The 27,916-nt window shown below is 44.1% G+C and overlaps 1 protein-coding gene across 43 annotated transcripts in view; it reads left to right on the top strand.

Annotated features, from left to right (window-relative positions):
- Nucleotides 1–27,916, top strand: part of LOC122809254 (titin-like) — a 3,339,665-nt gene that overhangs the window by 1,890,957 nt on the left and 1,420,792 nt on the right. For all 43 annotated transcript variants that reach the window (XM_044080625.1, XM_044080596.1, XM_044080621.1 and 40 more), the window contains one exon: nt 10,806–10,874. In XM_044080625.1, the coding sequence (XP_043936560.1) occupies nt 10,806–10,874 (69 nt within the window). The remainder of the gene's footprint in view (nt 1–10,805; nt 10,875–27,916) is intronic.

Below are 27,916 nucleotides of genomic sequence, written 5' to 3'. Positions count from 1 at the left end.
GGACTGAATTCGCTGGTGTGGTGTTTGTTTATTAGGTACCTAATTTCTAAGGTCCAGAATTGGAAAAATGCCACTTTCAGTTTAGATTCCCCTTCCATCTTTCCATCAGTAAAAAAGCCTTCACCTGAAGTGCCTGCAAAATATGGAATTCTCTCCCAGTACTAATATAAAAACTTTTGAATTCTGTGAACAACTTAGACACTATGTTAAAAAATGCTCCACAGATTAAAGATAAGTGTGACTTTGCTCTCTACTTCTGTAACCATTTTTTGAATTCTTACTTCCCTATCCATTTTTCAGAGCTATTGTTAACACACTAAGAGACCCGTGTGCCTCCTTGTTTTATCATATTGTGTATATTGTACATACTTGTGTTATATGCACTACGGCTATTTATGACTCTTCCTCTACTTCCATTTTTTAGTGCTGTTGCTAACACAGTAAGTGTCCCATGTTCCTCATTTTATTATATTGTGTATGTTGTTGTTGTATCTTTCGGCTTTTCCCGGTTAGCGGTCACCACAGCGGAACTCTGGCCCGCTAATGATTGGCAGTAGATTTTTACGTACCGACTTGCCAGTCCTGACGCACAACCTTCAACAAAGGTACGCCCATTCACGCATGTCTCCACACAGAAGACGCTTTAGCTGAGAATTGAACAGAACAACGTCTTACTGTGAGGCGACAATGCTACCGCAGCACCACCACCTAAAATCCGAAAAGCAATTAGCATGTTTCATTAGATCAACTGCATTTCTTGACAAGGCGCCTCTTGCTTTTAAAATAGGCTTAAGGGGGATGACACCATTAAGACCAGGTGGAAGGGGGATGACACCATTAAGACCAGGTGGACGATTGGCTCGGAGTACCATAATCAATTTAGTTTCTTGTAGTTCAGTGTTATTACGTATATTACCCCTTCTCAAATTCTCTCTTAACATGTTTATGGCCATAAATTGAAACCAATTTGTTTTATTGTTTTTAATACGCTCATATAAAGTATTAGTCTCAACACTATTGCAAATATCAGATAAATGGCATAGAATCTGTTCTTTGAAAGGTCTGTTGGCTTTGCCTACATAGTAGGCTGGACAGGACATGCAAGTGGCTATGTAAATAATATTGGCACTCCTACAAGTAGCTTTTTCATGAAAATAGTATTTGAGTCCTGTGACTAGATGTACAAAAACATTTTTATTGCAAATATATGGACAAGCATTGCAAAAACCACATCTCCATGTCCCTTTCTGTGCATCAGATGAATCACATGGATTTTGTCTACTACCAAAGCCATCATTTTGACATAAGTCTTTTTAAAATTTTTCTGCTCTTATAAGAGAAACTGGGGGAATCACCCACTATGTTCCTGATTTTTGGATCGGAAATCAAAATCAGCCAATACGTCTTGATTATCCCACGTAAGCAGGCATTATCGGAGCTATAGGTTAGTGTACATCTCAATCGACTGATAAAGACGATAGCGGACCACCACGAAAAATGAAAATATTTTAATGTAGACAAGATGAGCGCTTTTGCGTACATCCCAGGTACGCTTCATCAGATCTCAATTAACTAAGCAAATGCTGACATTATAAGAATTATCATTAATTGAAAACACTCAGGACCAAACAATTAATTAATCAAGTGATTTAAAGTTATATTTCAAAGTTCCTACAATGTACAATACTCACATAGTAACATTTCATATAATAAACCCCAGAACCCACAAAAAATCAAGTCATAAAAATTCTCATGCTGAATATATTCATAATAAATGCTAACAATAATCATAATAATAATGAAAGATAATAAATAAATTGATGTTTTATGGATACCATAATTCTATCTGTATGTATATATATATATATATATATATATATATATATATATATATATATATATATATATATATATATATATATATATATATATAAATATAGATAAATACCTAGGTGTATTACTATGCTGTAGGTAGCATGTATAAATCTGATTTTATTTACATATATATATATATATATATATATATATATATATATATATACATACATACATACATACATACACAGTGCCTGCATAAAATCAATATAAAAACATGAATTGTTTAACAAAAATGTTGACTAAATAAAATTCTTGGATACTCTAAAAAAGGTGCTACCACCTATTTGTGTTATATACAAAGACATCATTATAAATAACCAAGTCAGACTCTCATTAATATATATATCTGAGACCATAATAAACCTAAAAACCTGAATCTGATGTTAATATTAAGCATATCTATCTCATCTGAAACTGCTGAACCTTCATTTCAATTTACGTGCTTCAAGTAAGGGTTTGATGGTAATGGATTGGTTAAGACCTGGGTCCTGGTGTGCTCGTAGCTTGAATATCCATTCTCAATACATCTCAATTGACTGGTTCATTGTCTAGGCACAGTCATTGCGCTGTTGCAATCTTGTGAGTAATAGGGATCTCCTCTACTCTCCCTTATTTCCACTGCTTCATCATGTTCCATATATATATTTTATTCCTTTTGTAATCTCTCTTTGTAAACAAACAGATTAATTTCTTTTGTTCATCCAAATAATCATCAGTGCGAGTGCACAATTTGGACACTCCCGTTACCTGGTTCTTGACAAGGTTGTGGAAGATGTGCCTTGGGTGCATGTTCGTCTGATGTAACATATGATTACGTCATGTAGGTTTTCTGAAAATGCTGGTGTCTATTCCTTTTGTGGTATCCAAGGTCAACCTTACATCCAGAAAGTCTATTGTTCTAGCTGACACTTTCAGTTCAAATTCAAGAAAGCCAGTGGTACTTTCCAAGTAACCAACGAATTCACATAAACTGCATTCGTCAACTTCCCAGACAATAAAGATATCACCCACAAAACCGTTGTAAGAGACCAGCTGTGTGTTACATATATTGTTTGGGTCTATCGCCCATTAATTTTCCCATTGTGCTAAGACCAAGTTGGAATAGCTATTCGCGCATGGGGTACCCATGACAACGCCCACTTTTGCCAATAATGCACTTCTCCATAGATGAAAATATTATTCTCAAGCACTATTTCTAGTAGGCTACAGATAAGAGGTGTCAACATGATTTTCTAATACATTCAATACCAAACTCATTCAGTATTACAGTGAAGAGGCTGCAAATTTCCATGGTCAGAAGTAATAGGCTTTCATAATTAATTCTAGTGCCTATCTCCTTGTAAAAGCGGTTGAGAAACTGAGGTGTATCACATAGTACTGTTTCAGCTTTGGGTAGCACTTGCTTCAATTCGTCCTCCAGAAAGACAGAGAGTGGTTCAGTGATCCACCCTTTACCTGCGACTATGGGACGCATAGGTGGATCTCGTTCATTCTTAGGCACCTTTGGTAGACCACTTATGGTTGGAATCGTTGGATTCATAACATCAAAGAAATTATACTGATGTCCTTCAAGAATGCAACTGCAGTCCTTACATATGGGTTGTCCTGCCTCAGGCAGCCCTTCGGTCGGCCGGATTCCAAAGTCTGGGTCCGGCGTCGGCTGATGTCGCCTCCTCCCCGACGTCAGAGCGGCTGGGGTATAAAAGCATCAGCCAACGTCATCTTTTTCAGTCTTTCTTGCCGCACGGTGCCCGAAGCAGAAGCAGTTTGCAAGTGCCGGTCGGCCAGCTCCTGTGTTTTCAGTAACCAAAGTCATCAAAAAGCTAAGTACCCCGTTGGGGAACCTTTTCTTGCCTCAGCCGATGTCAGATAAAACTGCAAAAGTTAATAACTGTTTGTCTTGTGGTAAACCAATACCTCATAAGGACTTCCATTCTTACTGCCTTCCCTGCCTTGGCCCAGACCACGACGTCTCGGCCTGTGCTGCCTATGCTTGCTTCAATAAGCGCACACACAGGTGCCGGGCAGAATTTGCTGAAGACGTTTTTGGCGAAAAGTACTCCTATATCATGTCGTCGGAACAACCGACAACACATATTTCCAAAAAAAACGGAAGGACCGGGACTGACATTCTCGGCCCGCGACTTCCACCGACACCGCGCCCAAACCTACCACAAGTGCATCAGTCTCTTCGGAGGCGGTAATTCTACCGCTCCAGACCGACGACACCGCTTTACCGTTCACTTCGGCCCCGGAGCCTACCCCGGTGCCGGTTGTTGATTTTCCTCCTGAAACCGAAGCCCAAGATTTGCCGGAGACCATACCGGTGGACAAAGTTACTCCAGCACGTGGGGCAGCTATGCCTTCGGTGTCTGTGTCCATCAAGGCCTACACACGTGCTAAGGCTGCCAGCCAGGCTAAGTCTCACCCTCCTAAATCTTTTTCTCAGGGTCCCACTTCTGATAAACAGATCATGACTTTAGCTGCAGATCTAATTTCCTTAATCAGAGGCTCCCAGACTCATCCTGACAGAGGTTCTCAGCCACCTTCAGACAAAAGGCCTAGGGTTGAGCAGACAGATACCCTTTCCTCAGATGAAGCCTCTGGTGACTCAGACCATTCAGATGCCCAGGAAGAATCTTTCCAGGCCTACGAGGATTCTGATGCTGAGGAATCTATTCCTTCTGCCTCTCCTCCTGAGGATATTTCTTTCGGGGAAATTCTCCACTCCATGAGAGAGCATTTTCAGTGGCAGGGCCAGGAATTCTCTGACTCCAGGAAACGGCTTCGTACTTTCCTTAAGTTACCCCAGCACAGAACTTTAGCTATCCCACCAGTGTTAGACGTATTGGATGATGTGCACTCAGACTCGAGTGCTTCTCCTGATTCTCTCCCTCCTGCTCCTCTCAAGCCAGACAGATACTACAGGGTTCCTGAAACTCATAAACATCTCTTTAAGGCCCATTCTGTTGATCTAGAAACTATTTCCCAGGGGCCCAAAGGAGTGGCCACCTCCACGGTCAAAAATCCTTTGCCCGCAGACAGGGAATCTAGGTCCCTGGAGAGGTGGGGCAAAAAAGTTTATACCTCAACCACCCTTGCCATGAGGGCCCTTAATTGTCGTTTTCATATGTTTCAGTATCAGGATTTCTTGATGGATGATTTGCAGAAAAAGTTAGCCTCTCCTGAGCCTTTAGATAGAAAGGCCTTGCAGGATTTGGTTCATAATACACAGCAGGTTAGCAATCATTTTCTTCAGTGTGGTTATGATGCATTGGAACCTTCATGTAGGGCAGCTATGACAGGGGCCGTCATACGTAGGCATGCTTGGTTGAAAGAACAGGCATTGCCAGATCATGTTAAAGTAAAGCTTCTAGATGCACCTCTGGAAAAACACAAGCTATTTGGTGCTAATGCTCAGGATGTGTTGAAATCAATTGAGGAAAAGGCTAAATCAGTGCAAACAGTCAAAGATTTCCTCCAGGTTCAGCCACCAAGGTTCAGCAGGAATTGGCCTTCGAAGAATTGTTCCTTTCCAGACACTGACAAGTTCCAAAAGGGAAAAAACAGGCGTGCTCGAGGGAGAGGGCAATACCGAGAATCCTACAGGGGACGCCAATGGCAACCGACTAATCAGAGAAGTGGCGCAGGGACTCCTACTGCTCCACAGGGACAATCACAATGACTTGACCTTGACTCCGCTGACCAAGGCTCAAAGAGCAGCACCTTTAGGCGGAAGATTATCCTTATTTTCAAAAAATTGGCACGTTTTAACAAAGGACAAATGGATTCTAGACATAATAGACCAAGGTTACAGGTTCCACTTCCATACTTTACCAACAAGACAAGGCATGCCAAACCTGCCACAAAATCAAAGGGCAGAGGCACTCATACAAGTTTCAAAGCTGCTACAAATCAAAGCAATAGAAAAGGTTCCTCCTCAGGAACAAGGCCAGGGATTCTACTCAAGATTGTTCCTTGTTCCAAGAAAAGAAAAGCAATGGAGACCTATACTGGATTTGTCCGCTCTAAACACTTTTCTCATTGTGCCAAAATTCAAAATGCTGACGCTACAGCAACTTCTTCCCATGCTGGGCAAGGGGTCTTGGCTGGTTACTCTGGACCTCAAGGAGGCATACCTGCATGTCCCAATCAGACACAGTTGCAAAGATACCTCAGATTTCTTGCAGGGTCAGAGCATTATCAATTCTCAGCATTGCCTTTTGGCTTATCTACTGCACCCAGAGTATTCACGAAATGCCTGGCATCAGTAATTGCACACTGCAGACTCCAGGGGATACAAATATACCCTTACCTGGACGACTGCCTTATACAAGCGGACAGCAAGCAAGCCTTGATAAAAAACTTGAATTATGTCATTCACTTACTACAGGCTTTTGGATACACAGTCAACATTCAAAAATCAAGACTACTGCCATCCCAACAAATAATTTTTCTAGGAGCCAAACTGGACACAAAATCACAAATGGCCTTCCTCACAGAAGAGAAACAAGAACAATTACCAGATTACTTCAAAAGCCTAGCAAAGCTCATCCACATGACTGCAAGGAAAATCCTGCAGGCCCTGGGTTTCATAGCATCTTGCATTCTACTGATTCCACTGGCAAGATTACACATGAGAAAACTACAATGGTACCTAAAAAGTTTATGGTCTCAACACAGCCACAACTTAGAAGCAATTATTCCACTCATTCCATGTCTACAAAAGGAATTTTTGTGGTGGGCTCAAGCAAGCCAGCTAAACAAAGGCATGTCTTTCAACAAACCTCAAACAAGCCAAACTATTACATGATCATGGATGGGGGGCGCACATGGAGGGCAGATGCATTCAAGGGCAATGGGCACCCTGGGAAGTGCATCTACACATCAATCAAAAAGAGATGTTAGCAGTAATTCATGCAATCGAGGCCTTCGGAAAATTTCTTCAGCAAGGTCATCTGCTAATAAAGACAGACAACACCACTGTTATGTGGTACATAAACAAACAGGGAGGTACGCATTCTTACCCCCTCTGCAGACTAACAATGACTCTTTGGGAAAAGTCCCTGAAACTGAACATACAGTTGCAATCCCAGTTTGTTCCAGGCAAGGACAATGTTCGTTCTGGCAGACAGTCTAAGCAGAAACATCTTGGACCCGCACGAATGGATGTTGCATCCAGACATTTTTTCACAAATAACTCATGCATGGGGGAGGCCGGACATAGATCTCTTTGCCTCACACCTCAATCATCATCTGAAGAAGTTCTGCTCGAGGACACACCATCCTCAAGGCTGGAGAATGGATGCTCTCTCCTTCAGCTGGAACTCTCTAACAATCTATGCATTCCCAGCTCTACCATTAATGACCAAGGTGTTACTGAAGATCAAAGCAGAACAACCGAAAGGCATTTTGATAGCTCCAGACTGGCCAAGACAGCACTGGTATCCATTACTAAGGAGCATAACTTGCACCAAGCCATGGCCCCTGCCTCAATGGCCTCTGCTTTTGACTCAGCACAATTACAGGACGGCTCATCCCAACCTGCAAACTCTGCAGCTGGCAGCTTGGAGGGTTCCATGACTTCTCCCCATATCTCTCTCCAAGGAAGTTCAACAGATCTTACTGGAAGCACGCAGACCTTCCACCAGAAAAACTTATTCAGCCAAATGGAAGAGATTCAACATCTGGAATGCCAACAAGGGTCAGGATGCATCAGTAATTAGCATCCCACAGATACTAGAATACTTGGCAGAAATGCTACATAATGGACTTTCATATTCTTCCATAAAAATACAGGCTTCAGCAATTTCAGCAAAATACAACAGTGATCCACCTGTGTTTTCACATCCTTTGCTAAGACAGTTTCTAAGAGGGATAAAGAATATCAAACCTCCCAGAAAACCACCAGTGCCTGCATGGGACCTCAACTTCGTGTTGGAAAAATTAACTCTTCCTCCTTTTGAGCCAGCAGCATCTTCAGAATTGAAATTTCTCTCCTGGAAAACAGTTTTCCTATTGGCATTTACCTCAGCAAGAAGAGTCTCGGAGATACAGGCCCTCATGCCAGTACCTCCAGTTCTCATTTTTCATCAGGACAGAGTTTCTTTAAGAACCAATCCTTCATTCATGCCAAAAGTGATATCCAGGGTGTCTCTAAATCAAGCAATTCACCTGCCTACCTTCTTTCCCAATCCTCAAAATAAAGGAGAAAAGCTGCTGCACACTTTGGACATACACAGACAACTGCGCTACTACTTGGACAGAACAAAAGATAACAGAAAGTCTGACCAACTATTTGTAGCTTACGCTGCTGGAGTGCATGGAAAGGCAATTTCCAAACAAACAATTTCAAAATGGATTGGACACTGCATCAGATTCTTTTATTCTTTCCATGGAAAAGGTGTGCCAGCCAATATCAGGCCACACTCCACCAGAGCTATAGCCACCTCCACAGCCTTTCTAAGAGGGGTGGCTACAAAGGACATTCTAGAAGCTGCTACATGGAGCTCCGTGCATACATTTTCCAAGCACTACACCCTGCCTTTATATTCCAGATCCCGAGCAGGCTTTGCTTCGGCAGTCCTGCAGGGCATTTTAGCTACACCATCTTTATCTTAGAGCCTACCACCCCCAGCTTGGCTATGGTATTCAACCCATATGTAAGGACTGCAGTTGCATTCTTGAAGGACATAGTACAGTTTTGTACCTACCATAAATGTAGATGTCCGATAAATATGCAACTGCAGTCAGGTTTTCCCTCCCTCCTACCCCTCTGTATATTCTCCTTTTGGCTCCACTCCCCCTTTTTCAAATTAGCTGGAGATATCTGTTATGGTGTATCTGTTTATTACTGTTGTGTATGTCTGGAATTTTTTATCCAGTTTCTAAATTTAGCCTTCCTTGGAGGGCACCTGGCATCTGGGGCAAGAAACACTGAAGAAGATGGCATCGGCTGATGCTTTTATACCCCAGCCGCTCTGACGTCGGGGAGGAGGCGACATCAGCCGACGCCGGACCCAGACTTTGGAATCCGGCCGACCGAAGGGCTGCCTGAGGCAGGATAACCCATATGTAAGGACTGCAGTTGCATATCTATCGGACATCTGCATTTATGGTAGGTACAAAACTGTACTTCCCTGAGTCAAGTCATCAGTTTGTCATATAGTATATATTGTGTGCACTGTATATATTTTATAACTAGCATTTTCTCATCAGCTTGATCTGTTATAGCCAGTTCAGCACTTGTTCTTTTCATTTATGTACTACTCTTGTACCACGAAGTGTACTTAATATTTGCAGAAAGAATAGTGATATTACATTGTATAAATTTATTATAGATCCACTTGTACATTAAACCAGGGCTCCTTATTGTGAAGCAACCATTTATTTGGTGGCTTTTATGGTTTATGTTATTTGGCTTTGTGCTACAACTGTTAATGGATGCAGAGGGACACACTCCAGTAAAGTATGTTTTTATTTTAAAATCACTAGAACAACATGTTGTACATTTTTGTATGAAAGGTGATTAGGAGAAACAGCCAGATTCACAAAAAGTCTAGTTTTTGCCAGAGACAGCATGAGATAAATACATCCATCACGCTATTGGGCAGTCACCACAGCTCACTGTCCACTAGCCACTTACCATTTCTGGTCAGTATACTGCTGTATACCTGAGAATCCATCGGATCTAAGAAACTGGTACACAAAATACCATAAACAGATAACCAATATCTCTCCAGCACATGGTGTAAGCTGTACAACTGAGGATGTTGTTACTGTCTTCATCCATTATGTGAGAATTGTCTATAAACTGAGCCAGTCTTTAGTACAAGCCAGGGAGGCTGGTGTTTGTAATTAGAAGCCACAAGATAAAGGCTTGCTCTCTGCTTTGATGATTTGTCTCTCTTTCTCTGTTTTATATGTATTCATGTTTATTTGTTGCCATCAGTTTAAGGCTATTCACAACAAAAAAGTGTGTATAAATTGTATGTAAAACATGTTTCTTATACACACACATTATATATATATATATATATATATATATATATATATATATATATATATCAAATACACAAAGCACACATTTTTTGTTTTATTTTTCTGTAGGTGGTGCTAGTTTCTTCATTTAATTTGTTCATTTCTTAACCATGTAGGTGAACTAGTCAATCTCATACCCTTCTCAGCCATGACCTTGTGCCTTAGGGGAAGAAGTAAATGTAACATGTATGAGATGGGAAGAAAGCAGCATACTTAAAGGAACCCACTAATATCAAAGGCATGTAGACTCCACACAGATAATCAGTGTTCAGAAGTGAATGTTGGACATTGAAATTATGAGGCAGAGAGAGACACTGTGCTGTCCAGATTCATCATGCATTTTTAGAAGTAGCTTGTTGTAATCAAGTGCAGATTTCAGACTGTCAGTTAGGGAACAAGGATCATCACATCTTCAGCTACTTCTTGGTTTGACCATTTGATAATGACTGGCAATATAAGACATATCAGTAAGACTTATTAAATTGTGTTACAGTGTTGCTTTTACAAAAGACTCTTGAGATACATTCTTTAGGACTCTGCAGGAAAAAAAAAAACATTTGTTTTTAACATTTCTTTCTTTCTTTCTTTTTTGAAACAAGAGTGTTTTGTTTCTTTTCTGCATTATTGTTATTGCTGATGTTGACAGTGTATACAGATGTTCATGTATCTTCTGACTTCATTCTGCGTACCATTTATCAAAAGAGTTACTGTCTCTAGACTTTAATTTCATGAAATCCTTGCACCAGTAGGTGATATATTCCTAGGAAATTTCTTTCTTCAGCATTATCAGTGAAAGAGTATTATGCTTTCTCCAGAGTCTCTTTTTTTTTTTTTTATATGTATGTGAAGACTCCATGAAGTAATAGTTAGTTTACTTTTTTTCCTAGATATTTTCCACCAGATGGCTAATAGCAGCCATTTTAAGAAGTATCGATTGAAAAGACATTTGAGATTGGGTAAGTAAAGCTGGAAGGAACCATGCTTATTTTTGAGAGACTTGGTTAGCTACAATCATCTGCATTAGAAGCTGAAGTGCAAACTTGCAGTATTGTATTTTAGTCTTCTAAGTACAAACTTGCAGTTTTAAAAGTACTGTATTTCATTTTTTTCTGTTACCCAATTGTTTCATTGAGAAGTGTGCCGTGTGTCTCTCTGCTATAAGAGGTGGTGGTGGTCTTCTCACTTCTTTATCTGATATTTAACTGTTAGCCTAGAGGGCTTCCTCTGTACTTTAAGTGCTAGCCACAGAGTTTGAAAATTAATGTTATGCTCAGTTTCTGAGAGACTTGGTTGGCTATAATCACCTGCATTAGAAGCTGAAGTTAAGTGCAAACTTGCAGCATTGTATTTTAGTCTTCTGTTAAGTGCAAACTTGCAGTTTAAAAGTACTGTATTTAATTTTTTTCTGTTACCTAATTGTTTCATTGAGTAGTGTGCTGTGTGTCTCTCTGCAGATGTTCTTTGTGTTTCACTGTTGCAGTCATTACATTTGGGTAATCCTGCTGGCAGGGTTGCACTCAGTCGGCCTGAATTCCAAAGTCCTGGGTACTGCGTCAGCCGCTGTCGCCCCCTCCCTGACGTTAGGTCATCAGGGGTATAAAAGATGCGGCCGACGCTATTTTCTTTAGTCTTTCTTGCCGCGCGGTGCCCGAAGCCAAAGCAGTTAGCAAGTGCCGGTCGACTCCTGAGATTTTCGAGTTCGAATTTCAGATCCGAAGTCTTCTATAAAGCTAAGTACCCCGTTGGGGAAAATTTTTTCTTGCTCCAGAACCGATGTCAGAAAAAGTTAATAATTGTATTTCTTGTGGGAAGCAAATAACCTCATAATGTCTTTCATTCTTACTGTATTCCTTGCTTAGGCCCTGATCACAATTTTCTGGGTTGTTGGTTTTGTGCTAGATTTAACCAATGCACTATTAAGCATCGGTATGATTTTGCTTTAAACTGCTTTGGGTGCCGATTTAATTATCCAGAAATGTTGTCGGAAAGCCACCCGACTACCGGAGTTCACAAAAAACGCAAAGAAAAAAAAAAGACCGAGGCCCAAAACCGATGACGAAGCTTCTCCTTAGCCAGTCGCCGGTTTGCTGGTTCTCAGTGAGGCGCTTTTGCAGCCCCTGATGACCGCTACTTTAGAGTTGCAGGCCGCTACCAACTCCCACGTGGAGTCGGCCATGCCACTGGAAACTCAAGGTATTGGAGCCTCTGATGTTATTCCTTCAGATGTGTCCGGAACCACTGAGCAGGCACCGGCTTCTGAGGGTGTTTTTAGACCCAAACATCTATACAGTAAATTGACTTCAAAGACTAAAGCACCTTCAAAGGCAAAGAAGCAACCTCAAGAGCCATGTGGACAGGCCTCCATGCCCAAAAAACAGATGCTCAAAATGGCCGAAGACTTGATTACCTTAATCAGGGGTTCCCAACCCCCTCCTGATAAGAGGCCTAGGCAAGAGACTGACTATGAATCTTCAGATCAGGTTTCTATTTCTTCCGATTCCTCTTCTGATCAGTAATATTCTTTTCCCCCCATGAGGATTCTGATGCTGAAGAAATCCATACCTTCAGCTTCTCCTTCTGAGGATTATTCTTTTGGGGAAACCTTATATACCATGAGGGAGCATTTCCACTGGGAGAGCTAAGATTTTTCAGAGTCTAAAACGAGGCTCAGGGATTTCCTGTTACTATCTCAGCACAAGCCACTAGCCATCCCTCCTGTGTTAAACATTGTAGATGTGTTTTCGCAGTCTAGCCTTACCCCTGACTCCTTACCTCCAGCTCCTGTTAAGCCTGACAGATATTACAGGGTTCCTGACTCACATAAATTCCTTTTTAAAAACCCTGCTGCAGACCCAGAAACTATTTCTCAGGGTCCCAAGGGTGTTAAGGCTTCCATTACAAAAAACCCTACCCCTTCTGACAGAGATTCTAGGGCACTAGATAGATGGGGAAAAAAGGTTTACACATCTGCTACCTTGGCTATAAGGGTTAACCTGTCATTTTCATATGCTCAAATATCAGCAACATGTCATGGCATTGCTTAAACAGAAAATGCTGTTAAGTTCTGAATGTGCAGAAAACAAGGAAATGCATTATATATTGCATGCAGCTGAACAAGTTGGAAAGCATACTTTGCAATGTGGTTTTGATTCTGTAGAGGCCTCCTGCAGGGCCGCAGTTACAGGTTCTGTAATTAGAAGGCATGCTTTGTTAAAGGAGCAAAATCTGCCTGATCATGTTAAAGTTAAATTATTAGATGCACCTTTACAGCATGTTTCTTGGTTTGGTGTTAAGGCAGAGGAGGTGTTAAAGAAAATGGAGGACAAGGCTAAATCTATGCAAATGGTCAAAGATTTCTTACAGGTACAGCCACCTAGGTTTAGTAGACACTGGCCAACAAAGAATTGGTCCTTTCCTGTGTCAGACAGACCTCAAAGGGGCAGACCCAGACGCCATAGAGGCAGATCCCAGGCGCAAGGTTCATACAGGTCAAAGCAATGGGGTGCTTCTACCTCCAAAAATGGAGAAGTCATATCACAACCTTACAGGAAACAGTCCCAATGACTTCCCCCTGCCTGCACCAAGCACTTATTTCCTGGTAGCACCCTTAGGGGGAAAATTAGCACTTTTTTCTCAAAATTGACACATTATAACCCAGGACAAGTGAGTTCTAAATATCGTGTCACAAGGCTGCAACTTCATTTCCATACCCTGCCAAAGGGAAACGACTGGCCAGATCTGCCAAAATATCAATGGGCAGAGGCACAAAAACAAGTCTCATCCCTCATGGACATGAGGGCCATTCAACAAGTGCCAGAGCAAGAGCAGGGACAAGGATTTTACTCAAGACTGTTCTAGGTACCCAGAAAGGACAAGGCCTGGAGGCCAATACTGGACCTATTGATTCTGAATACATTCCTGGATATACCAAAATTCATAATGTTGACTTTACAGCAGCTACTGCCCATACTGGGTAAGAACGCTTGGCTTGTAACTTTAGACCTAAAAGAGGCATACCTGCATGTCCCAATCAGACAAATAGTCAGAAGATACCTCAGATTCAAGGCTGGCTCAATGCATTACCGATTCTCTGCACTGCCCTTTGGCTTATGTACTGTGCCCAGGGTCTTTACAAAGTGCCTGGCACCAGTAATTGCATTCTGAAGACAGAGGAATACAAATATATCCTTACTTGGACGACTGTCTAATTCAAGCAGAGAACAAGGACATCCTTCTACAGCATCTGGCGTTTGTGAAAAAACTTCTAACATGCCTAGGGTACACAGTCAACAAAAAGAAATCAAAACTAGTACCCTCTCAAGAGATAATATTCTTGGGTGCAAGCTTAAATACAACTGCCCAGATGGCTTATCTCACGCCAGACAAACAAAGACAACTGACTACCTATTTCAAAATGTTAGCAACAAAGGCCCAGTTATCTGCAAGAAAAATTCTGCAGGCTTTGGGCTTCATGGCATCCTGCATCCTGCTTCCTGCTAATTCCATATGCAGGACTGCATATGAGGAAATTTCAATGGTACCTAAAAAGTGTTTGGACTCAACACTGCCAAAGCCTGGAAACTATGATTACTCTCATTCCCTGCCTGCAACAGGAGTTTCGATGGTGGGCAAAGGCTTGTCACCAAAACAAGGGACAGCCATTCACATTACCCCCAGCCAGGCAAACACTAACAACGAATGCGTCAGATTATGCCTGGGGGGCCCACATGGCAGGAAATTGCATTCAGGGAACATGGACCTCAAACCAAATGCATCTACATATTAATCAGAAAATATGCTAGCTGTTCAAAATGCCCTGACAGCCTTCAAGGACCTACTTCAACCAGGACAACTACTGATAAAAGACAGACAACACCATGGTCATGTGGTATATAAACAAGGAGGGGGACACACACATTCTCACCCCCTTTGCAGACTAGCCATGACTTTGTGGGACACAGCATTGACTTACCAAGTACATCTGCAGGCACAGTTCCTGCCAGGAAGGAAAAATACTCTGGCAGACAAACTAAGCAGAAGCCTCATGGATCCCCACGAGTGTCAGCTGGATCCACAAATCTTCAGCATGATAACAAGGAAGTGGGGATGCCCAGACATAGATCTATTTGCCTCCCCTCACAACTACCAACTAAAGAGATTCTGCACAAGGATTTATCAGAGACAAGCATGGAAAGTGGATGCCCTATCCTTCAGCTGGAAAAACCTGTCAGTATATGCCTTTCCCCCTTTGCCTCTCCTCCCCAAGGTACTCCTAAAGGTCATACAGGAGAAGCCAGAGATGATACTGATTGCACCAGACTGGCCCGGCCAGCACTGGTACCCAATGTTAAGGAGCTTGTCTCAATGGCCAGCTTGGACCCTTCCTCAAGTACCGCATCTACTGCCCCAGCAAAACAATCAGGTCCTGCACAGCCAGCTCAGGACTTTAAACTTGGCAGCATGGTGGATAATGTAGTCATACAAAACACACCTCCCAGCAAAGCTGTGATGGATGTCATTTTGGAAGCCAGAAGGCCTAGTACTAGAAAATCTTATGCTGGAAAATGGAAGAGATTCTTTGCTTGGAACCAGGCACAAGGAACAGATACAGCTGTGCCAAATATTCCTCAGATTTTACAATACTTAACTGAGATGCTGGACAAAGGCCTATCTTTCTCATCTATTAAAATTCATGCCTCTGCCATTTCGGCTGATTACAATGTAGATTCACCAATCTTTTCTCATCCCTTATTAAAACAGTACCTCAGAGGAGCCAAAAATTTAAGGCCTCCAAGGAGATCACCAATGCCTGCATGGGACCTCAACTATGTCTTGGAAAAACTCACCCTGCCTCCTTTTGAGCCAGCTGCTAATGCTGATATAAAGTTTTTATCTTGGAAAACAGCACTTCTCCTAGCAATAACTTCTGCAAGACGAGTTTCAGAGCTACAGTCACTCATAGCTGTGGAACCTTTTATCATTTTTTATCCGGACAGGGTCTCCCTGAGGACAAACCCAATATTTATGCCTAAAGTGGTGTCCAGTGTGGCTCTTAACCAAACCATTCATCTGCCAACTTTTTATCCAAATCCACAGAACAAGGGGAAAATACTTCTGCATTCTTTGGACGTACACAGACAGCTTAGATGCTACTTGGACAGAACCGAAGTTTTCAGAAAGACACAGCAATTACTAGTGGCATATGCTGCAGGATCACAAGGAAAGGCTATCTCATAGCAGACTATTTCAAAATGGATAGCCCACTGCATTTGTTTCTGCTACTTGCAACATGGCAAGCTAGTGCCTAAGGGCATTAGGCCACATTCAACCAGAGCTGCAGCCACTTCAGCAGCCTTTCTCAGGAGAGTACCAACCAAGGACATTTTAGAGGCAGCTACTTGGAGTTCAGTGCACAACTTTACAAAGCACTATCATTTGTCACTCTACTCTGAATCCAGGGCAGGCTTTGCCACTGCAGTTCTGCACGGTCTCATAGCTGCTCCTAATGCGGTTTAACTCCAGCCTCCCAACCATAGCTTTGGGAATCTTCCCAAATGTAATGACTGCATCAGTGAAGCACGAAGAACATAGTACAGTTGTGTACACTTACCATAAATGTAGATGTTCAAGTGTATTCACTGTTGCAGTCTAGGTTATCCACCCGCCATCCCCCTTTCTTCTGATGGAACCTATCTTTCCTTCTCTAATTTATACAACCTATGTGGTGTATTTGCTTGTAGATGAAGGTAAAGCTTATATTGGTGCATGTATTTATACATATATAAAATTTGGCTACCCTTTTAGGGGACACCTGACATCTGGGGCAAGAAAAACTAAAGTAAATGGCGTCTGCCGCATCTTTTATACCCCTGACAACCTGACGTCAGGGAGGGGGCGACAGCGGCCGACGCAGGACCCAGGACTTTGGAATTCAGGTCGACTGAGGGCAACCTGCCAGCAGGATTACCCAAATGTAAAGACTGCAACAGTGAATACACTCGAAAATCTACATTTATGGTAAGTGTACACAACTGTACTTTAGTTCCCACACACCCTCCCTGTTCTTGTCTTGGTGTTAGTGTTGGTGGCTCTGGAATTCCCCGTCCCTCCTGTAAGTCTATATTTGAACACTCTTCCTGGGTCCAACTCATTTGCTCACTTAACCGAGTACATTGAGATCATATTCTCAGTCTAGTGTTCACTCTACTTAATACAGAGAGAAAATTGGAGAAGGCCAACCCACTTAGGTTCTTACTTCCTCTCTCCTTGCACTTTACTAACAAAAAAAAATTGCACTTTATTCGTCTGGTTTTACTGTATTTGTGTTTCCTCTTACTTTATTTTGTTTTTGCCTCTTCTTAAAAGTACTCAATTTTATTTATTCTGTTGCATTTATTACTGCTTGGTAGTAGCCTGATTAAATTGTAACTGTTATTCTAAGTCTTTTGGTTTAAGCACTTGGGCTTCGTACCAGTTTTACATTAAGAAGGTTTGTGGTGTGCATTGTTGTGGCAGAACAGGTAGCTTACATCCTTCTAAGCTGGGAATTGCTGACTGAAGGCTCAGTGTCTGCTATTCTAAAAGTGTTTTAGTTCTGGCTTAAGCGCTTAGGCTTCAGGCCAGCTATTCTACATTAAGAAGTTTTGTGATCTGCACTCTTGTGGGAGGTGAGGCTGGATTCTGCCCTTCTGAGCTGGGAATTTCTGGTCACATCCCTATTGTGCCTGCTTATGTGAACTGTTTCTTTCTGAAATTGGTGCACCTTGTTGCTGCAGCATTGACCAGATTCACGCCTGCTGAATCTAGCTTTGTATAACTTGAGCACTGATCCAGGCCATCTTTTTTTTGGAGAAGGTTCCCCTGCACCCTAGTGGCAGGAGTGTTCAGTTAGAGTTTGTCTGATTGAAGACTGCTGGAAACTGGGCTCAGTTTTGAGCTTTTTTTCTGGTTAATTGGGTAACTTGTTTAAATCAGTTTGTTCATTTTCTATTGTTTTATGTACAACACAAAAAAAACTTGCCACTTTATTTGCTTTTACTGCATTTGTGTTTCTTCATACTTTATTACTAGGGGCATTGACTACAACTCTGATCTGAGATATATAACAATAAGTATCCTTTTCTGTGCATTTAAAGTGTTTTTATGATTATATCTGCTTTATTTTCTGAAAAAAAAAAAAAAATATATATATATATATATATATATATATATATATATATGTATATATATATATATATATATATATATATATATATGTATATGTATATGTATATATATATATATATATATGTATATGTATATGTATATATATATATATATATATATATATATATATACACACTTGTTTCCCGTCTTTCTAAGCTAGTATAGTCCAGATGTAATGGGATCCTATCTCGCCTACATTCATAACTGATGGGTTCGGAGCCGATCCGTCGGCTCCGACTCGGCCACTATACACTAGAACGAAGTCTCTCATTGGCTGGGCTACCCCTTATCCCATAATGCACCACGCCTGCTTCCCCAGATCTCGTTTGCCGCTTTTCAAGCCGGACGTGGTCTCGACTTGGCTGGAGCTAAGTGTTTTTTCTTGACCTTTTGGTCTTTTTGGACTAGGGTTTCTGTCAGTATTTAAACAAACAGCTGTTTTAACAGCTTTGTGAGCATTTGTGGTCAGTTTGGTGTAAAATTAAATTTTATTATTTTTTGCGTTACTAGTGTACTGGGCAAGGCCCGTTTAAGTTAGAGGGCCTTTGCCCTTATTGTATGTTTATCTAATTTTTCTTGTTGTGTGACTGAAATAGTTTTCGGGCTAAGCCCGTTTAAGTTAGAGGGCTTTAGCCCACGTAGTTCCTTTCTCTGTGTTTTTGACCTGTTGTGTCGGGCTAAGCCCGTTTAAGTTAGAGGGCTTTAGCCCATACATTAGTTACTGTTTTTTTCTAGCTATCAGTTACCTGTTTTTTCTACTGAAAATGTCTAAGGAGCAAAAATCAGGGTTCAAAAAGTGTGCTAAATGTAGTTATAAAATGTCTATTACAGACAGCCATGCTGTCTGCGTGTACTGTTTAGGGCCTAAACATTTACAGGATACTTGTAGTGTGTGTCACGCTTTTTCCTCCAGGGTTCTCCAGGAGAGAAAAAACAAGCTGATACTTAGAGGTCTGATTAAGCCTTCATTTGAGGAAGCTTTGACTTCATCTCCAGCTTCTAAAAAGAAGAGATCGTCTGTTCCGAATAGTCCGTCGGGCCCGACACCCAAGAAGCATAGATCGTCTGCTCCGACCAGTTCGTCGGACCCGACAGCTAAGAAACAAGGGTCGACTTCTTCCTCGGCTCCAATGGCTTCGGAGCCGATGGCTGAAGGGTCTGCCTCGGTGCTTCTTCCCTCGGCTCCATTGGGTCGGAGCTGCAGGTTAGTGCATCGAGAGGCCAATCACCTACTTCGGCTCCTTTGGTCTCGGAGCCGTTGGAGGTGTGCAGCTCAGACTCTTCCCTCTCTGTTCCGGAGCCTCCTTCGGCGCTGACACTGTTGCAAACGGTCCCGGTCTCGGGTCCGATAGTGCTGGAACCCTTTCGGAGCCGATCCCCTGCTTTATCGGAGCCGAGGCAGAAGTCTTCTCGGCCCCAATCTGTTTCCTCCAAATCCTCTAGGTTGTCGGATTCGGATTTGGATAGGGTTATCCAGAGGCTGTTCCAGTCCCCAGTTTTTACTAAAATGATCTCTGCTCCAGCCCACGCGGCTTCGGAGCCGATTCCACATCCCATGCATCTCATTCCTCCTCCGACCCCCTTGGAACCGTTGGAGTCGGTGCAGGTAGAACGCAGCGGAATCGTCCAGTCGGAGCAGGGACCCCCTCGGAGTTTCTCTGCTCCGACCTTCATTCCTACCCTGTCCTCGGTGTCAGGGTTTGGAACCGGGTCTTCCTCGGCGGGGGCCGAGGGCAACACTGTGGAGCTCGCCTCTTCGATGCGCAGTCTTCCCCTCGGAGCATCGGCCGCAGGTATTCCCAGTACCGCCGTGGTCTCTCAGCAAGTGCCCTCTGCGGAGTCTGGAGGTCCTGCTTTTGAGGCCATGAGGAGTGCGCTGGCCATGACCTTGCCGGTTCAGCAGGTTTCTACCTCACCTTCCCAAGTTTTGGGTACTGGTGCTTCTGGAGACATTCTTTCCCACGACAGTGTGGCCCCAGGGCCTGAGGATACCCCATTGGAGGGTTCCCTTCTTCCGGGGGGGTCCTTCTGAATCTGCTTCGGATGAACCCCCAAGGAAGAAACTGTGTAAGAGGAAGCACGTTGATTCCCAAGATGAATCCGTCACTTCAGATACTGACCTCGATGATGCGGAGGGGTCCCCTAAATCGTCCTCGGATGACGTCTCCTTCTCGGATATCCTTGAGATCTTGAGACAGAGAGACGATTGGCAATCCAAAGCCCCTACTGCTGAGGAGTCAGTTTTCCTCAAGGTCTTCGGGGCCCTCCTCCTCCTGGGTGTCTCCACCCTTCGACGAGTTATTGGATCTAATCTCTCGGAGGGTGTGAGAACATCCTGATACGGCGGAACCGGTGCCTGCCAGGCGTAATAAGTTTCTTTCAGCCCCTCCCCAGAAGGAATTCCTCACTAAGGGTGTTGCAGTTGATGCTATGGTGGTGGCATCTGCCACTCAGCAGGACGTGGCAGAGGCTTCAGCGTCTATTCATCCTCCTAATAAGGATTCTAGGAGCATGGGTAGGTACGGGAAGCGTACCCTTTCTTCAGCGACCTTTACTCTGCGGTCGCTGAACTATCTCTCTCATTTTACAAGGCTCCAAAGGGACCTCTTCAAGGAGTTAGGAGAGTCCCTTGCGGGTAACCTTCCAGAGGTGTTAGCACAGACCGTACGCACCCAGATACTACCCTATCTTCTATTGTCAACTCGTCCATGAGGCTCATTTCCTATGCAGCCGAAGGGACGAGTAGAGCAGCGGGCACAGGAGTGGCTCTTAGGAGACAAGCCTGGTTACGCTTGTGTCCACTCGCGGAGGCCTTTAAGTCTTCCTTCGCCGACGCCCCCTTTGATGGGTCGTCTTTGTTTGGACCCAAGGTGAAGGACACACTTACTCGGTGCGAGCAGGAGGGCAAGACCTTGACTGCCGTTGGGGCCCGTTTTTCCACTCCCTCTAGACCTTATCCCAAGGCCCAGAGAGGAGGGAAAATGTGGTTCAGGAAATCTCAAAAGTTCTTCTCTACTTCACCGAGTGATCCCCCCTCCAGAGGCGGGGGGGAATTCAGGAAGACGCCGCCCTAGATGTGGCAGAGGCCCCCGTAACTCTGGAGACCGCAACTCCTTTCGTGGTTCCTCCTACCCCCAGCATCCCTAGGATGTTGCCCGGCTGTGCTTCTCCAGAGCTGGTCGGGGGTCATTTTGCGAAACACCCACAAGCTTGGGAATCGATAACCAAGGATCAGTGGGTGCTTCACATTGTAACCGGAGGCTACCTCATCCCCTTTTTCAAGCCCCCTCCTCCTACAAGGAGAATCCCAGACTTGCCACCCAGTCAATGGGATCTGGCAGCCGTAGAAGTTTCAAAGCTGCTAAGCAAAGGGGTCATCCAGCCCGTCCCCGTCGACCAGATCGGATCAGGAACTTACTCAAGATTATTTTTGGTGCCAAAAAAGACAGGGGACGTAAGGCCCATTTTGGACCTAAGCTCTTTAAATCGTTTTGTGAAGAAGTCGAAGTTCCGGATGGTCACCCTTCAGTCCATTCTCCCGTTATTGGGGAAGGATGTCTGGATGTGCTCCATAGACCTCAAGGACACTTACTATCACATTTTGATACGTCAAGAGTCCAGGAGTCATTTACGCTTCTGCCTAGGAACCAGTCATTTCCAGTTACGTGCACTGCCCTTTGGTCTCACCACAGCCCCCAGGATGTTTACCAAATGTCTGGCAGTGGTGACAGCTCACTTGAGAAGTCTAGGATTCCAAGTGTTTCCCTATCTCGACGACTGGCTCCTCACTGCCACCTCCAAGCATCTACTGATTCGAGCGCTGAGGGCCACAGTATCCTTGGGTCTCTCGCTCGGAATCACTTTCAATTGGAAAAAATCTGTGCTGCGGCCATCTCAGCGTATCACCTTTATAGGCGCAGAGTTAGACACAAAAAGGATGCGGGCATTTTTGCCATCAGAGAGAATTCAGGTTCTACAATCACAAGTTCTAAATTTGTTACCCAAATCTCGAGTTCCTGCCAGACAGATTCTTCAGTTATTGGGCACGATGGCTGCAACTATCCTCCTAGTACCGTTAGCCAGGCTGCACATGCGGGTGCTGCAATGGCTATTATCGGTTCAATGGTCATACCAAGAACTTCCTCTGAACCACCTAGTTCTGATTACGGACAGTTGTCGTCGGGACCTCCGTTCGTGGCTATGTCAGTCCAACCTGGACCGGGGGCTTCCTTTCACCCTTCAGCCCCCTGTTGCCACAGTGACCACGGACGCCTCCCAGATAGGGTGGGGGGGTCATTATCTGGACAGGTCTGTCCAAGGCACTTGGCAGGATTGCGAGGCGCACCTTCACATCAATATCCTGGAAATGAGAGCGGTGCTTCTGGTTTTACAGGCACTTCATCATGCTCTCCCCAAGGTACTATTGCGATCCTATCCGACAACGTCGGTAGTTTGGCACATAAACAAACAGGGCGGAACCAGGTCCTACCCCCTTTGCAGGGAGGCCATGAGAGTATGGCACTGGGCCATAGCCTCTCGACGTTTCTTAGTAGCCATGCACATTCTGGGAAAAGCCAATGTGATTGCAGACAGGCTCAGCAGGACTCTTCTGTTGCCGCACGAGTGGTCCCTCAACAACAGAGTGGCTGCGCAGATCTTCGCCAAATGGGGTCTCTCTTGTTGCGACTTGTTCGCCAGCCCCAACAATGCGAAGTGCAGAGAGTTCTTCACTCCGACACCCTCTCAGGGGCAGTTTCCTAGGGATGCTCTAGCCCACAATTGGTCCCCGGGTCTCCTTTATGCCTTCCCCCCGATTCCCCTTCTCCCAAGGGTGATTCAGAAGGCTCTTCATGTCGGGTGCCACATGATTTTGGTTGCCCCACATTGGCCCCGTCAGGTTTGGTTCCCATTCCTTCAGAAGTATGCAGTACAGGGCCCCTGGATTCTGGACCCATTGCCGGATCTGTTGTCCAATCAGTCGGGACACTCTCATCTGTCCCTCCGGTCCTTGCGACTGGCTGCTTGGTTACTCCACTTCCATCCTTAGTTAGAGATCTTTCTCTTCGGAAGTGATGCACATCTTGTCTTCTTCCCACAAGCCGTCTACCGTTAAGCTGTATTCCAGCAAATGGAAAAGGTTTGTTTGTTGGGCCCAGCAGCGAGGCATTGATCCTCTTACGGCCTCAGTTCCGCAGGTCTTGGAATTTTTAGCTTCATTGTTTCATTCAGGCTCTTCAGTCTCTACACTTAAAGTTCAACTGGCGGCTATATCTAATTTTCATGTTGCTATAGAGCCTTCTTTAATGGCTAACAGACTTTGCAAGTCCTTTCTTAAGGGAGCCTGGCTCCTCGGGCCTCCTATGGCTCATCCCGTGCCCCCTTGGGACTTGAATTTGGTTCTGGCCTCTTTAACTGCCCGTCCCTTTGAGCCGGCAGCCACTTGTGATATAAAATTCCTGTCGTGGAAAACTGCCTTTCTAGTGGCAATAACTTCTGCTAAGCATGTTTCGGAGCTTCAGGCTCTCTGTCCTTCTCCTCCTTATTTGATTTTTCACAAAGACAGAGTTTCCCTTAGATTGAATCCATCCTTTTTGCGTAAGGTAGAGTCCCCTTTATGCATTCAGCAATCATTGGAGCTCCCAGTTTTCTTTCCAAATTTCTCTAATAGAGCAGAATATACCTTCCACCAGTTGGATGTTCACAGGCAACTGGGTTTTTACTTAGATAGGACCACTCGGACACGAAAATCTGACCAACTGTTTGTGCCCTTTGCGGAGAATAGGTTAGGTCTACTAGTTGCCAAAACCACCATTGCCAAATGGATTAAGAATTGCATCTCTTTCATTTATTCCCAGTCAGGCAGAGAGTTGCCTTTCCCACTCGAAGCTCATTCTACCAGGGCTATGGCCACCTCTGTAGCTTTTCACTCCAAAGTCTCAATAGATGATATTTGTGCGGCTGCTACTTGGTCTTCTCCGCACACCTTCATTTCTCATTACAAGGTTGATGTGGCTTCCCGAGGCAGAGCTTAATTTGGTTCCGCAGTTCGCAGGAGTGTGTTCCAGTGAGCCACCCGGGGTTTTAGGTGCTAGGGACGCTGTCCCATCAATTATGAATGTAGGCAAGATAGGATCCCATTACATCTTTTAGTTATGTACTTACCATAACTTTGGATGTATGGGATCCATCTCGCCTACATTCATACATACCCACCCTCCTTCCCCCTACCTTTTGGATTTGGAGGAAATAGTGATCTTGCTAAGCTCTCCTCTGGAAGGGCTCTGGTTGGTTACAGTTATTGGTATGTGTTCTGTACCTGTATGTATGAAAGCGAACAAACAAGATCTGGGGAAGCAGGTGTGGTGCATTATGGGATAAGGGGTAACCCAGCCAATGAGAGACTTTGTTCTAGTGTATAGTGGCCAAGTCGGAGCCGACGGATCGGCTCCGAACCCATCAGTTATGAATGTAGGCGAGATGGATCCCATACATCCAAAGTTATGGTAAGTACATAACTAAAAGTTTTCAGGTTAGTGCTGAATTCAGGGCTATGTTACATATCTATGTGTTTGCCCATATCTTACTTGGATAGAAGGAAGTTTCTCTGTTCATCTGTGAGAGGAGAGCTTTGAGCAGCCTATCTGTCCCTGGAGTAGTCTCAGTCCAGAAATTAGTAGTTTATTGGCCATTTTGGGCTCATTTCTATCTCTTTCATTTCCCTGCTATAAAAACCGCATTTGACCGATTTTGCTCGCCGGGCAGCGCCAGTTAGCTAGAGTATAACTATTACCGGTTCCACAAAGTCTCCTCTACAATTTTTCCCTTGGAACTAGACAAAATTTCAACTTAAGCACTCAAGCCACTCATTTCTCAGCCCAGCACTTGCTCAAAACTCATAGCAAGCACTTATAAACCCTAGCACTAGACCCCCCCCCTGTACTGTACAGAAGGACAATGCTCTCTATTGGACCTTACCAGCCATTCAGTAAAACAGTTCACTGTACCTATCCAGGCATGTCCAAAGGGCAGTTTCAGATGTATTCTCCAATCCAACTGGTGAATCTGGGCATTTTGAGGCAATGTTACAACTGCCTCATGTACACAGACAACCCTCTCCCTCCTAGCCTGATTAACACTAATACATGCAAGAGATGCAGTTATACAGCCAAACTGGAGGCTAAGCTCTCTCAACCCAAGACTGGATCAGACAGTCAGGAGGAGAAGGGAAATACTTACGTCACACCACCAGTCTCGCATAGACCCATTAAACCAGCACCGGCAAAAAACACACATAAATGCACGAAAACATACTCTGAGGCTCTAAATAAAAATCTGCAAAAGCAACAGAGACCTCCAAAGCAGACATCCACGCAACCTCCAACCCCCAACACAAACCATGAAACACATACTTCACAAAACCAGTGTGCCACGCAGTCACAGCCCTTAAGGCAAAATAACATACCCAGCATACTAGTAATAGGTGACTCTATACTCAGGCACATGACGTCCCACTCACTAGGCTGAATAAGGAGAAGGTTACTGTTAGCTGCCTGTCAGTTGCCAGGATCCGCGACATAACACAAGCACTCAGGTCACTCCAGAACAAGTACAAATACGACTGTCATTGTCCATGTTGGTGTGAATGTCCTGAGCCGTACCTCCCTGGACTACATGAAAAGAGACATGGAAGAGCTCTCGCATCCTATAGCCCAGGCCGGTATGACCCTAAGCCTGAGTAGTATCCTGCCATCACCAAGAATGATACCACGATATAAAGAAAAAAATTATCAATTTCAACAATTGGATAAGTTTCTGGTGTCATTCAAAGGGGATCCAGTGTCTGTCCGCCTGGGATGACATGTTTGACAAGCCACGCTGCTTCGCTAGAGACGGCTTGCACCTGTCACCCTTCTTTAATACTGGCCAAGGCTATTGCCACCCCCATAGTGCCTTTTTTAGGCAAGGCTGAAAAGACAAACCCACCGCCATAAGTAGCACAAGTAACAAAAACTGAGGGTAATGCTACTCAGTGCCAGAAGTCTAAACCTCAAAATGCACGCATTCCAGGCACTCCTCAGTATGGAGAAAATCGATATATGTGCAGTAACAGAAACCTGGTTTAAGGCTCCAGAGAGCACACCAGCACTACCAGGCAACAACTGATACCATACATTTCGGCCACAGAACCCGGACCGAAATACAAAAGGCGGGGGCGTATCCATATTCATCAAGAATACCCACACCTCCAGGTTAGTGGCATAGCACGATGCTTCAGAGATCATCCACGTGCAACTAACAAGGGGCAAAACTGCAATTCAAATTGTAGTTGCTACAGATCATCTGCCATGTCCCAGGACCCCCATTCCGCATTTCTGGAAACACTGGGAAACATAAAAGTTCTACCAAACACCCTAATATTGGGCGATTGCAATTACCCAAACATTAACTGGGAGAGCTATTCAAGTACTAACTCCCTTGCCCAACATTTCCTAGAATTTATAAACTCAAACTCCCTGGATCAACTGGTCAACACTCCCACCAGAGGTGACAACATATTGGACCTGGTCATCACCAACATGGGTTACCGGTGTGCCACACTGGAGGTCAACCCCTCGCTTGTTAGATCTGACCATAAACAAATCACTTTGGATATCCACATTACCCCCCCCCGTAAAAAGAAACCACTGTGAAAAACTTTTCAAAGCAAATTTCACGTTACTTAAGACCGAGGTGGAAAGTTTCAAAGCCCCCATGCTAAAGGATAACGCTATCCAAGCTGCAAAATCCTTTACTAATGCATTCTACGGGTACCTACAAGAATGCATGGCTTGTGCTATCCCAAGCAAAACCAAGACTCACGCCTCCAAGAAGAGGAAACCAGTCTGGTGGACCCATGTCATAAACAAGCTATACAATAGAAGGAGGAAACTAGTACAGAAAAGAGTAAAATCCCAAGAAGGAAAGACATCCCTGATCAGTATCAGCAAGAAACTATGATTCCTCATAAAAATCATCCAAGGCGAGTTTCGAAAGAAAAATTGCCAAGGACACCAAAGATAACCACAAGGCATTCTTTAGCTATGTCAAGAATCTAAGTGGCAATGCTCAGATCTGCTCAGAGTTAGTGCAGGATGGCACAAAATACACTAAACCGACTGATATCGCCAACATCCTGGCAGATAGGTTCAGTGCAAACTTCACCCCCCTCTCACCCCCACAAGGGCCCATAACCATACCAGAAGAATGTAGAGCCCTTGAAATCAGACGCTCCGGTTAAAACAGCCCTTTCCAAAGCCAAAAACACAGCATCAGTGGGACCGGACAGTGTCCCAGGCTGCATCCTACACAAGCTCAAAGATGAACTAACCCCTCACCTAATCACACTGTTCAAACTCAGCCTCTCCAGAGGCTACGTACCCATAGAGTCGCGCACAGGAATGGTTATTCCACTCCACAAAGGTGGAGCCACAACAGACCCCAGGTAATATCGCCCTATAAGCCTGAGCTGCAAGGCTATGGAGTGCATCATCATGGAACTCATTAACAGAGACATTGCGAGCCTCCAAACAATGGACCCTACCCAGTTCAGCTTTGTAAGTGCAGATCATGCCTCCTGAACCTGGTGGACTTATTTGAGACAGTTACCAAGGCTGTAGACGAGGGAAAGGTGGTACACACAGCCTACCTAGACCTCGCAAAGGCCTTCCCCATTCTGGTATTATAAACGAGCTCACCAGCCTGAACATAAACCTATGTCACGAGATGGGACAGAACCCACATGGTGAGAGTTGCG

Source organism: Protopterus annectens, chromosome 8.part0 (assembly GCF_019279795.1).
Source record: "Protopterus annectens isolate FY-2018-M chromosome 8.part0, PAN1.0, whole genome shotgun sequence".
Taxonomy (NCBI): Eukaryota; Metazoa; Chordata; order Ceratodontiformes; family Protopteridae; genus Protopterus; species Protopterus annectens.
This window is presented reverse-complemented; position numbering and strand designations above follow the sequence as displayed.